Source organism: Rhinatrema bivittatum, chromosome 5, assembly GCF_901001135.1.
Source record: "Rhinatrema bivittatum chromosome 5, aRhiBiv1.1, whole genome shotgun sequence".
Lineage (NCBI taxonomy): Eukaryota > Metazoa > Chordata > Amphibia > Gymnophiona > Rhinatrematidae > Rhinatrema > Rhinatrema bivittatum.
This window is the reverse complement of record NC_042619.1, coordinates 292,388,546-292,400,286: the sequence shown is the minus strand read 5'-3', so window position 1 is coordinate 292,400,286 and position 11,741 is coordinate 292,388,546. Positions and strand designations below refer to the sequence as shown.

Here is an 11,741-nt window from a genome sequence, read left to right as displayed (position 1 = left end):
TGAGTGAGGTGGAGGGAGAGAAGGCTGCGTGGAGGAGGGGGTGCGTGGTTCACTCACCAGGGAGCAAATGCATTTCTAGCCTCTCCCACCATTGTCGTCGTCCCCCCCCCCCCCCCAAAAAAAAAAATTGGAGAGAGGCAGGAGTACATGACACATACATTTCATCCTTGGCAAGTAAGGCCTGGAGGAATTTTTCTAACCCTTCCAAACAGAGAGTCTGGCTCCCATGGAGCTGGAAACCCAAAGGAGCAGGAATAATTTACTGTGCAAAAAAATACCTTCCTGTCCTTGTGGTGCATGTGATCTGGGTAGCACTGGAAGCCGTCACCCCGGGTGACCTCTGTACAGGGGAGCTGGTTGCATCACCGCGGACACACTATTGTACCTGGCTCTCAGTGCAAATCTATGTTCCAGTCTCCATGGGGAGACCGAGCATCACTGAATTACCCTTGAACTTAGCAGTCATTGGGAAAGCCGAGGTGGGCTCATGACCCCTCAGACTTTAGAGGCAGTGTGTCCAGAAATCCACTGTCCAGGTTGCCATCTGTAATCACTAAAACTGATTTGGTAAACGGATAGGTGGCCACCAGCTTTCAGAGGGCGTTTTGTCATCTTGGTCTCCGTGCCTGGAAGTGACCTGACTGAATCAGGGTTAAAGTATGTGAATGTGGGGAGTTCTTTGGACCCATGGGACCTTTTTATTTTCTATGGCTGTCGATGTAGCACCTTTGAATTCACTAGAAAATAAACTTCACCATACAAAGCTACCTCCCTGTACTGACAGCATGCGTGCCTCTTTATAGATTGCAGCTCGCTTGACAGAGCAAGACATCAGCATTGAGAAGCCACAAGTTGACTACTCCATCTACGGCGATTCGGCAGAGAGCGAGGATAAGTTTGGCCACATCATTGAGATCTTTGATTTCACCCCAACACTTCGAACAGAGGACCTTATGGAAGCTTTTTCTGACTTCCAGTAAGTGCTTATCGCGTTCAGTACATTTGCCCCAAACTCTGCACCTGTTGTCTGGCCAGAGAGCAAAAACTCGAGACTGGTTTAATGGCGTAGATTGATTGGATAGTAATGTTCATTGGCACCAGGCAACCCAGAAGTTATGGTAGTGAGCTCGTGGTTAGCCCTTTGACGTTCAAATCGGGAGAGGTCCTGGCCAGAGCTGAAGCCAACACTTCACCACCACTAAGTGGATCATATTAATAGTAACGAGAACAATTTTCAAAGCAGTTTACATGGGTGAAAAGCATTTTACCCAGGTTAATTGTCCCTTTTAAAATTGCCCTCGAAGGGCGGTAAAAGCCTGTGTGTTCCTCCACAACCTGCGTCCGTTAGCCCGCTCCTGAGAGCTGTTTGTTCCTGGAGTGAGTTCGGGTTGGGGGTAGGTTGCGTACACCCGTAAATTACATTTTCAAAGCTTTGCATGCATGTCTCCAGCAAAATTCCACCCACGTGACAGTGTGCACTATGCCCCTCACAGGTACAAGAACACTTTCTGGGTGTAAAGAATACGCCTGCTCTTTGTGCCAGTGTGGTCCGTTTCCGATTGATCCCGTTATTTTTATCGTAGCTCGCTCCTTTTGGAAATGCACATGCAATCCAAATACCAGAAGTGTGCTGCGGGTATTCACCCCAGCAGTGGCTGCATGGTTTATTTGGGGTTTGTTTGGAAGTGCTAAATGGGAGTGGCCAACTCTGCTTCTCGAGAGGCACACCTGGCCACATGCACCGCCTGCATGTATGCAGATCTATCTCATGCATATTCATTGTGGGTGACCTGACCACCTGGCCAGGTTGTGGCTCTCGAGGACTGGAGCTGGCCATCCCTGTACTAAATCATGAAGCAAATGATGGAAGCAAAATGCTTTCATTTTCAGCAAAAGAGTCTAAACATCATCATCTTTCACCGAGATGCGAAAATGCAAGATAGGTTAAGAGAACCTACTGCAGTTATCTCGTGCCCTGAGAATGGGAGACCGAGAATCCATGCCTGGGGTTTTTGTGTTCAGAAGTAAGGCAGTCTCTGGATAAAATGCTACCCCAGGGAAGAGTTGTTCTTGGTGCTCCTTTTCCCTTTGGGCTCATGTGCTTGCACACCTGCAGACGGACTCAAAAGGGTGGCATAGTGCTTGCCATTTTTGCGCACCCTTTGCGCTGGCCCTCGAAGCAGGCAGTACCAGCTGTGTTGGGTGGTCAGAGGGCTCCTGTTTCTTCAGCCATGCAGTCTCCTCATGGACCCCAACGGGCAGGGAAATGAACACTCATTCATGTCACAAGACACATGGGTTTTGCCTCCTGAACCAGCAGATGGAGACGGAGATGAAAAGCTTTACTGACACTGCTACTTAACCTAGTGTGCCACCTGCAGTCCCTCAGTATTTCTCTGTCTTTAATGGTAGAGATGCAAAACCTGCAGTCTAGAGAAAGACAAGGAGATGTCCAGGGAGGGTGTTAGGTGCTGTGGAGGACTATTCCCCCCCACAGTAGAGCAGGGCGAGCAGAGGGGTTGGTGACCCTGTGTTTGTCTCTGCCTGTGGACAGTGAGGAAACTGAAAGCCAGTGGTCTGGTTCCCTCATTTTCCCCACAGAGACTGTGATGTTCCAGGAAGGAAAATTAGCAGCTAAGAACCAGTTTCCTTTCTGTAAACTTGGGTTATCTTCTGCTCCACCCTCGAAGCCCGGTTATCAGCTTTATATGCAGACTTGGCTCCTCTCTTGTTTTGTTTGGTTACAGGGCTGAAGGCTTCCGGCTTCAGTGGGTGGATAATACGCATGCCCTAGGAATATTCTCCAGTCAGACAGCAGGTACTGCTAAATAACACACTCGTGCAAGCGTAACTCGCTAATATTCCCGAATGTTTTTTCTCTGCGTGAAGGCTAGATTTTAGTTTCTAATGCCATCCAAGACACTTGTGTTATGTATTCTCATATATTTAATTATTATGATGGTGGTATGCGCATTTTACAGCACTGACATTTACAAGATAAATAGTTCAGCTGTGAGGTACCTGTTGCTTACAGTCCCAAGAACTGAAAAGCTCTCTTTGTTGAGAAATGTTTGAGATGTTATGCCTCTTATGGTTTCAGTTGCTGTTGAAACAAATGCCCATGTGACTTTTTTGACGCTCACACTGTACTAACGGACTTGGGCTTCCAGGTTTCAGAGGTCCTTGCTCTCATTGCCCAGAGGGAATATTTTAAAACTTGCCTCGGGTTGCAGTTTGAGCTATTCCATCTTTTTTCTTTGAGCTTAACCATGCCTTGATAGCCACTCTGTTTTGAAACTTTGAGGATTAGACCTCTTTCCACGGCTGTAACCTGCAATTAGAGAACCATTTTGAGTTGCCACCTGGCTTTATTCACTTTATAATTGGCCTTATTTTTCTTTCAAGCGGTCCAGGCTTTGTCAGTGACCTATCCACTCCTCAAGGTCCGTCCTTTGTCTCAGGGGACAAAACAGTCCAGGTTTCGGGCCCGTCAGCGTGCAGGTGAGAAGATGGGGTCTGGCCGGGTGCTTGCTCCCTTTCATGAGAATGAGTGCGCCAGTAGGTTGTGGATAGGGGGGTGAGCTCACATTTGGGTCTTGTCCTTCTATTCTGTCTCCCTGGTGAGATGGTACATATTGTATCTTTCTCCTTGTCTTTCCAGAGGCTCTTTCTTTCATGACTTTACAAACTGGGTGCAAATAGTGGAGGAAACTAATGTTAAAACTGAAAGCAGTACAGCCGTCTCCTTGCTGTATGAAAAGGGTAACGAGTCGCAGATTGGGGGTGGCAGGCTGCAGGGTCTCCTGCCTGCACTCCACTCCATCCCAGGGGCTGGGCCACCATTTATTTATTTATTGGATCTTATATACCGATGTTTATGAGAACATGTCACATCGGTTTACATTTACAGGCAAATATTCACTGAAAAACACTTGCATTTCAAAGTGAAAAGGAAATACATGGTTTCATAGGAGCTGCTTCCCTCTGGCATTTCCTCTCTGGATATAGACACTGAGAGGGAACAGGACACGCAGTTTGCTCATGGTGTTTTCTCAGATCCCAGGTAATTTGGCCCTGGTACTGGAAGGGGTGTGGCAGGGGGCTGGCCTGGTATCAAAAGATGACTTTCCTCCTTCCCTTGCCAGACCTGAGTACACTGCCTAATTTGAACCTGGATCCTCCCATGCCACAGCACTGGGGCCTGAGTCACAGGACTAGCTCCTTGGAGGGTTTGTTTATTTTTTAAACTGCAGGGCATATGTGTGCCTCCCAAGTAAGCCCCTTTATTCTTTTTTCTTAAAGTGCCCTTCTCTGCCTTCTAACACTAAGGCTAATTTTGGGCATGCCTGGGTCAGGTGTGGAGGGCAGTGATGATAAAATAGTTGAGAGAGCTCAATGTAAAAGATGTGGGGGAGAGTGGTGTTGGTATTGGGTTGCATAAGGGAGATTTATTTGAGCATCTATCCAACTGGGCGGGCCAATTTGGTTTTAATCTGCCTTATTTACTAAGTTACTTATGTTGCTAATACTATTGTAGGGCAGTAGTTCTCAACCCTGTCCTCAAGACACAGCTGACTAGTCAAGTTTTCGGGATATTCACAATGAATATGCATGAGAGAGTGTTGAATGCAAATTTATCTCGCATATAATCATTGGGGGTGTCTTGACTGCAGGTATTCCTGGATTCACTAAGGGAACTTTTTACTGTTTAATATATATTTGAGCCTAGTACAGAAGTTGTGTATGATTGCATAATTGTGTGCCTTGGTTTTTAAGAGGGGGCAGATTTTGGCTGAAACCGAAAAGTGTGCAATCTAGACTGCTTTTCTGGGACTAATTAGGCCTTGTTGGATTAGCCATTGTTGGCAGTTCTTCCTGTGAGAGGCAGCAACAAAGCAATCTGAAATTATTTGCTTATTTATATTTGGGCTAATTATATTTCTTGGCTGATTTTTGTAATATTTTGTGCCTTTGGGGGAGGGGGGGTATTTTTTAAGTGAACCCTGCAGTAAAGGATAAAGTTACAATTTATAGAATGAGTCCTGTACTCAAACTGCTATAGAATTGACCTGGACATGTTTTTTACACTCTTCTAATAATTAATCTTGTTTAAAACTGTTACCGAACCTTATGGCACCTATGTAAAATGAAAGATTATAATAGCATTACTTTTTATGTGCCTTTATGTAAACCGTTGTGACGGTATAGAAAAGACTTTAAATAAATAAATAAATAAATAAATAAATAAATTTTACTTGTAAACAAAAGTCCTAAAGTGTGTATTGGGGCTGCAAAGAACTGCATAGGGGAGGGGCAGGGAGGGAAGCAATCTCAAAAAGTTATATGTGGTAAATAATTCATGACACTAGAATTGTATAACACAAGATTATTTTATATGCATGTTTGGTCATTGAACATATGTTGTACATTTGAAAAAGACAAAAAAAAGTTATATAAGTTGTTTTTACGGGTGTGTCTGGGGGAAGGGCTCTTTGTAGATTTCATTGGCCTAGAGACCTGCATTGGGGAGCAGACATGAGTCATTGTTTTTAGTTCTTCCTGTGAGAGGCAGCTACAAGGTATCTGAAAGAAAAAAAATATTTGTTTTCCTGCAAGTCATCTCAACTGTTTTAGTCCCTTCCTCCAATTCCCTCTATCCACCCACCCCTGAGTTTACTTTTCTTATACAGTCTTCCCTGGACTCCTTGATAATTAGCTTCAATTACTTCATCTCCCATTAAATAGTTCCTTACAGCTCAGATAATAGTAACTTAAACTGTCATATTGCTTGTAAAAATTGTTTTCATATTCTTCCTATTAATCTTTACTAGCTAACACTAATACTTTTAGTTTTTATTTCAAATACCCATTAAAAATCTTTGCTAGAACCTACATTTTACCTTACCTTATTTATGATTTTTAGGAATTAGTGATCATGTAACAAAATGTATTTTCTTCAATGCAACAATTGTGGTGCTTATGTCCCTTTTTGCCTTCAGCTGCCTGCAATTAAAATGGAGTTGATTCATCTAAGGGAGGAATTGTCCAGGTTTCAATTAACCTTGAATCATCCAGTATCTCTTACCCATCTCCCACAGAGGTTTCAGAAACCCAGGAAAAAAATGGTTTACAGTGGTCTGTGGTAGAACAAGACAAGTGACAAACACCCACCTTCCCCAACTTTACAGCATCCTGTGCATCAACCCCCACTCCCACAGAGATGTCAGACATCCAGGATTCAAAAACCCAGCAACAATTGGATAACAATGGGCTCTGGCAGAATAAGGCCTGTGATGAAGAGACACCCACTCTCCCCACTGTTACCCCTACATAATGCTTTTTCTGCATTGGAGAATGAAGAAACCTCAGCAATAGATTTTGAAGTGATTTTCTAAAAGTGGTCACCCAATGCACCCAGAAGCCCTTCCAACAGAATCAAATGACATATAAAAGAAAGCTAATTCTGTTGGGATACTCTATCATCAGAGGAATCAATTTGGGAGCACATTTTGATGGAGACACAACAGTGAAATGCCTTCCAGGTTCCTTGGCTAATAGAAATTCAAACCAGATAGTCCAAGTCATTGAAGAGGAAAGTAGGAACTTTGATATCAGTGTTATCATCCATCTGGGGATCAATGACCTCAATAGAAATAGTATCCATGAAGTACAAAAAGATTTCCAAAATCTAGGAAAGATAAGACACACTGCAAAGACCATTGCCTTTTCGGAAGTATTACCTGTTCTTGGAAAGGAAATTGAGAAGCTATACCATATAGATAATTTCAATTCCTGGCTCAAAACCTGGTGTACAGAAAGTGGTTTTGGATACACTGGAGGCTGGGGTCATGTTTGGAGCAGTAAAACGTTATTGGTAAGGATGGCCTATATTTGTTTGTAGTGGGAAGGAGGATGCTAAGTGAGAAATTAATCATACATTTTAAACTGATGAATGGAGGTGGCAAGAGATGACCAATGAAATTGACATGTCACCCCCCCCCCCCCAAGTAATACAGGAAGTGGGAGGAGAAAATAAAATCAATCTGATCAGAAAAGGTGCCTAGGAAGTGCAACAAATCAAGGGAAAAAAATGGAAAGCTATGGCTACAAAAGCTCATAGTTTGGGCAATAAAACCCCAGACCTGCAGGCCCTAATGGTGGAGGCGGACTTGGACATTGTTGCTGTCACTGAGACAGGGTTCACGGAGTCTCATGATTGGGATTTTGCCATACCGGGCTATAACTAAATTAAACATACTCTTTTTTTTTTTTTTTTTTTTTTTTTTTTTTTTTAAATTAAAGAATCCCAAATAAGGGAGAAACCAGTTGATCTAGCCAGTAACAAAATTAAATTGGTGAAAGCTGGAGATTCCCAGACCACAAACCTAACCAGAACAGGACCGCAGGTTATGCCTCTCAATCTGCTGGAGTCAGAGAAAATACTGAGGGATCGCAGGTGGCACAACAGTATATCTAGGGGGTGCTTTTCAGCTTTTCTCTGACTCCATCTGCTGGAGGGGAGGCATAACCCAGCAGTCTGGACTGATCCTGGTACGTACAGGGAAGGAGAAGGATTATCTCCTTATGTCAAAAACAATATCCAAGCACCTGAACTGTAAGGAATGTGGGGTAGAAAAGAAGCAATATGGGCTGTCCTGGTGCATCCCTTTTATACTGGAGTGGTTTACCGGCCTCCAACTCAAACAGAAGAACTAGACAGAGATCTTGTCAAAGACATCCAAAAGGTGGGAAAGAAGGGAGAAGTGTTGATTTGTTGGAGATTTTGTATCCCTTCTGCAGAATCTACCAGAAGTAGAGAGATGATGGATGCCCTGAAAGGGGCTCTGTTCAGACAAATGTAATGGAACATACAAGTGAGGGAATTTATACTCCGATCTAGTGTTCACTAATGGGGATAATGTCTCTTATGTCCAGGTGGGTGCCCACCTCAGCACCAGTGATCATCAAATGGTATAGTTTGATATCGCAAATAGGATACAGAGAAGTCATACGAAGACTTGAATTTTGAATTTCAAAAATATTGACTTTGTTGAAATGGGGACTTACCTGGCGGTAGAACTAGAAGACTGGGAGAAAATGAGGGAGGTGGAACAACTGTGGGCCAAACTAAAAGGAGCAATTACAAAGGCAACAAATCTATATGTTAGGTTTCTTTCTTTTGTTTACTTTTCTATCTGGTTCTCAAAGGAGGTGGCTGATAAAATAAAAACAAAAAGAACAGCGTTCAAGAAATATAAAGAATCCCAAAAAGAGGAACACAGGGAAGAATATCTGGTGAAACTGAGGGAGACGAAGAAAGAAAGCAAAGCAAAAATGTCAAGCGGAAGAAAGGATTGCCAAAGAGGTAAAGCGAGGAGACAAAACATTTTTCAGATACATCTGAGAAAGGAGAGAGGTCCGAAGTGGTATAGTGAAATTGAAAGGTGACAAAGGATCAATATGTGGAGAGAGACGAAGAAATGGCTGAAATATTAAACAAATACTTCAATTTGGTATTCACCAAAGAAGTCCCTGGCAAAGGACCGTTGCTAGTTAACAAGACTACGGATGGAGGTGGAGTAGACGAAACTCCATTCACAGAAGAGAATGTTTGGAAAGAGCTAGGAAAACTGAAAGTGGACAAGGCCATGGGACTGGATGAGGTACATCCCAGGATACTAAGGGAGCTCAGAGATATGCTGGCGGTCCGCTGCATGACCTGTTCAATAGATCCCTGGAAACGAGAGTGGTGCCACAAGATTGGAGAAGAGCGATGGTGGTCCCGCTTCACAAGAGTGGGAGCAGAGAGGAGGCTGGAAATTACCGCCCAGTTAGCCTTACCTCGGTGGTGGGAAAATTTAATGGAGACTGCTGAAGGAAAGGATAGTGAATTATCTACAATCTGATGGGTTGCTTGACCCAAGGCAGCATAGATTCAGACAAATCTGAAAGATTTTTCTTTATTGGGTGGATCAGGGAAGAGCGCTCTGTGATTTACTTGGATTTTAGTAAACCTTTTGGTACGGTCCCACATAGGGGACTCGTAAACAGAATGAGAAGCTTGGGAGTGGGTGCCAAGGTAGTAGCGTGGATTATAAACTGGTTGACTGATAGGAGCCAGCATGTAATGGTAAGTTGAACCTACTCTGAAGAGAACCGTGTTAAGTGGAGTGCCACAGGGATCTGTTTTGGGACCAGTTCTGTTTAATATTTTTTTGTGAGCGATCTGGCAGAAGGGATGGAAGATAGTTTGTCTCTTTGCGGATGACTGGACACGTCTGAAGTAGAGAGCATGAAAATTGATTTAAGAAAACTTGAAGAGTGGTCGATAATTTGACAGCTGGAAGACTAATGCGCACGAACTGGGAGAAGGACCTTGGTGTGATTTAGTATCTGGTGATCTGAAAATGGCGAAGTAATATGACAAGGCGATAGCTAAAGCCAGAAGAATGCTTGCTACATAGAGAGAGGAATAACTAGTAAGAAAAAAGAGGTGATAATGCTCTTATACAGGTCCTTGGTGAGGCCTACTTGGAGCATTGTGTTCAATATTGGTGCCCATATCTCAGAAAGGATAAAGTCAGGATAGAGGTGGTCCAAAGAAGAGCAACCAAAATGGTGAGGGGTCAGCATTGGAAGACTTATGAGGATAGCTGGTGCAGCGCTTACTACTCGTAATCACTGAGCCTGATACGTTTGATGCAACTCCAACAATGCTCTCTGCTTTCACAGCAACGGTTAAGGGAAATTGGATTCAAACAGCATCCGAAAGTCCTGACCTTTACGGTCTGGTAAACTAATAAGCAGGAAGGTAAGCAGCACAGTGCAGCAGATAGTGGCATGATGATGGGTGAATCATTTGGTCCTTTTCTGCGTCATTTCTATGTTTCTATGAAATCCAGACAGACTGCGTGTGTCAGAGTACTGGGTTGAGAAGCACTGTATTAGAGTACTGATGTCACAGTGCTAAAGAGTTGCCAATCTGCCTCCATGTCATCATGAGATATTAGTCCAGTCCTTGTTTTCTAACTCTCATCCCAATGCATTCTGAGGTGAATAAGGACTGGACTGCACAGAGAAGATCAGTAGTCTCAAAGCTTACATCTCATGGATACTGACTAAAGCTAACACCTCAGGATGGATGAGATGAGAATTAGAAATCAAGAACTAAACTAATATCGTGGGATAACATGGAGGCAGGTTGGCAACTCTGCTGTTGCTCTATACTTCTACAGGAGTCAGTCTTTCTCAGTACCTTTTCCCGGTGTTTGATTGTATGTTGCCCTTTTAACCTATTTTTTCACTTGTATGTAATACAAATTAATAAAGGAAAATGTAAAAATAGATGAATAGGTCAAAAATGTGTGTAACTTTTTTTTTTTTTTTTTTTTCAGAATTTTTTCAGCCTACCAAGTGGAGAATCCCAACTGACCCTTCAGTGGCTAAAAGGCTAGTAACAAGGGCTTTGGGACTACAGAACCAAAAGGAGCCAAAGTCCGAGTGATGCTTTCCTTGCCTTTCTCCCAGAACAGAGATGAAGGACTCTTGAGTTTAGAGGACCTCGAACAGTTGTGGTTTCTAGAATAAAGAGCCTCTGTAAATTAACCACCAAGTTGGGTTAGCCTGTTTAAACAGAGCTTGTGAAGCATTCGTTGCGGATATCTGAAAAACCAGATCCGTTTGTGACTCTTGCAGATTGGAGTTGCCTGCCTCGAACATACTGAAGCTGAATTCAGATGTGTGGTTCTTGCCTCTAGTGGTACTTCTATTCTCTGTGGGGGGGGGGGGGGGGAAGAGAGAGCGAGCCTCCCTCAGGAGTACTTTAAACAATTCATAAAAGCATTTCAACAAGGTTTAGGTCCTTTGCACTCCCTGCTGCAGATTTGTTTACGACCTGCTAGGAAAGACTGTAACAGTAGCTGCTTGGGTTACCTCTCCATAGGAATGAAGTCACTGGGCCTGAATCCCTCCTCTCCCTTGCTGCGATCTGCATCTAGACTTGCAGAGGGTAGTGCAAGAGACCTAAAAATGCCCATCTACTCAAGATCTCCTTTTCCTTTTTTTCTGGAACGCACAGGCAGACCTTGGTGTCCCTAGCAAAGGTGTGACAGTGCTGGAATATGAAGATAGCATATGCTGGTGTCTTAATGTTTTTGAATTATCCTTCAGGGAACTGAAAGGGACTGCTTAATGCTGTTTACATGGTTTCCTAATTGTGTGTTTTACATTAGTTTCAACTGTTTTAGTTGCTGCCTGGGTTTTCCATTTTGCCAGTTGCATTCTGCGACATCTGCTAGATAAGTTGGCTGTTGAAGAAGCTGTCCTGAAGCTTTCAAAATACTGGATTTTCCTGCCTTAAAAGTCCTGCAGCCCTTCCTTTGGGATTGGTAATTGTTCCAAAGGCTTTTTCATGAGGGTCCTCTGCTCCAGCAGGAGCGTGTGTTAATGGCCAAGGATGATCTAACTCATAGCCAAGATTTATTATATTACGTTTTCCATTGCTGCTAGCTTAGCAAAGTCTACTGAGACCTTCTTCTGATTAATGGATGCTGCTTTAATGTGAGCAGCAGATGTAAACTGGGGGACTGGCTTGGCCTAAAAGGACATTTCTTGTAGTGTTCAGAGGTGATGTCTGGCCAGAAGGTAAATGCTTCATGTCCAGCTCTTGTTTCTGTTGCCAGTATTCAGCTGATACTTGATATGTTTAGTTCTGAAGGAATAAACTGCTACATGGCACAGTT

The 11,741-nt window shown here is 43.4% G+C and overlaps 1 protein-coding gene across 2 annotated transcripts in view; it reads left to right on the top strand.

Annotated features, from left to right (window-relative positions):
* The window catches only part of R3HCC1 (R3H domain and coiled-coil containing 1), a 26,263-nt gene extending 14,522 nt beyond the window's left edge, over window positions 1-11,741 (top strand). The window contains exons 4-7 of one of the 2 annotated variants that reach the window (XM_029604128.1): window positions 804-976; window positions 2,748-2,818; window positions 3,406-3,501; window positions 10,395-11,741. In XM_029604128.1, the coding sequence (XP_029459988.1) occupies window positions 804-976; window positions 2,748-2,818; window positions 3,406-3,501; window positions 10,395-10,504 (450 nt within the window). In that variant the 3' untranslated portion in view covers window positions 10,505-11,741. The remainder of the gene's footprint in view (window positions 1-803; window positions 977-2,747; window positions 2,819-3,405; window positions 3,502-10,394) is intronic. The other variant, XM_029604129.1, reaches the window with a different exon arrangement.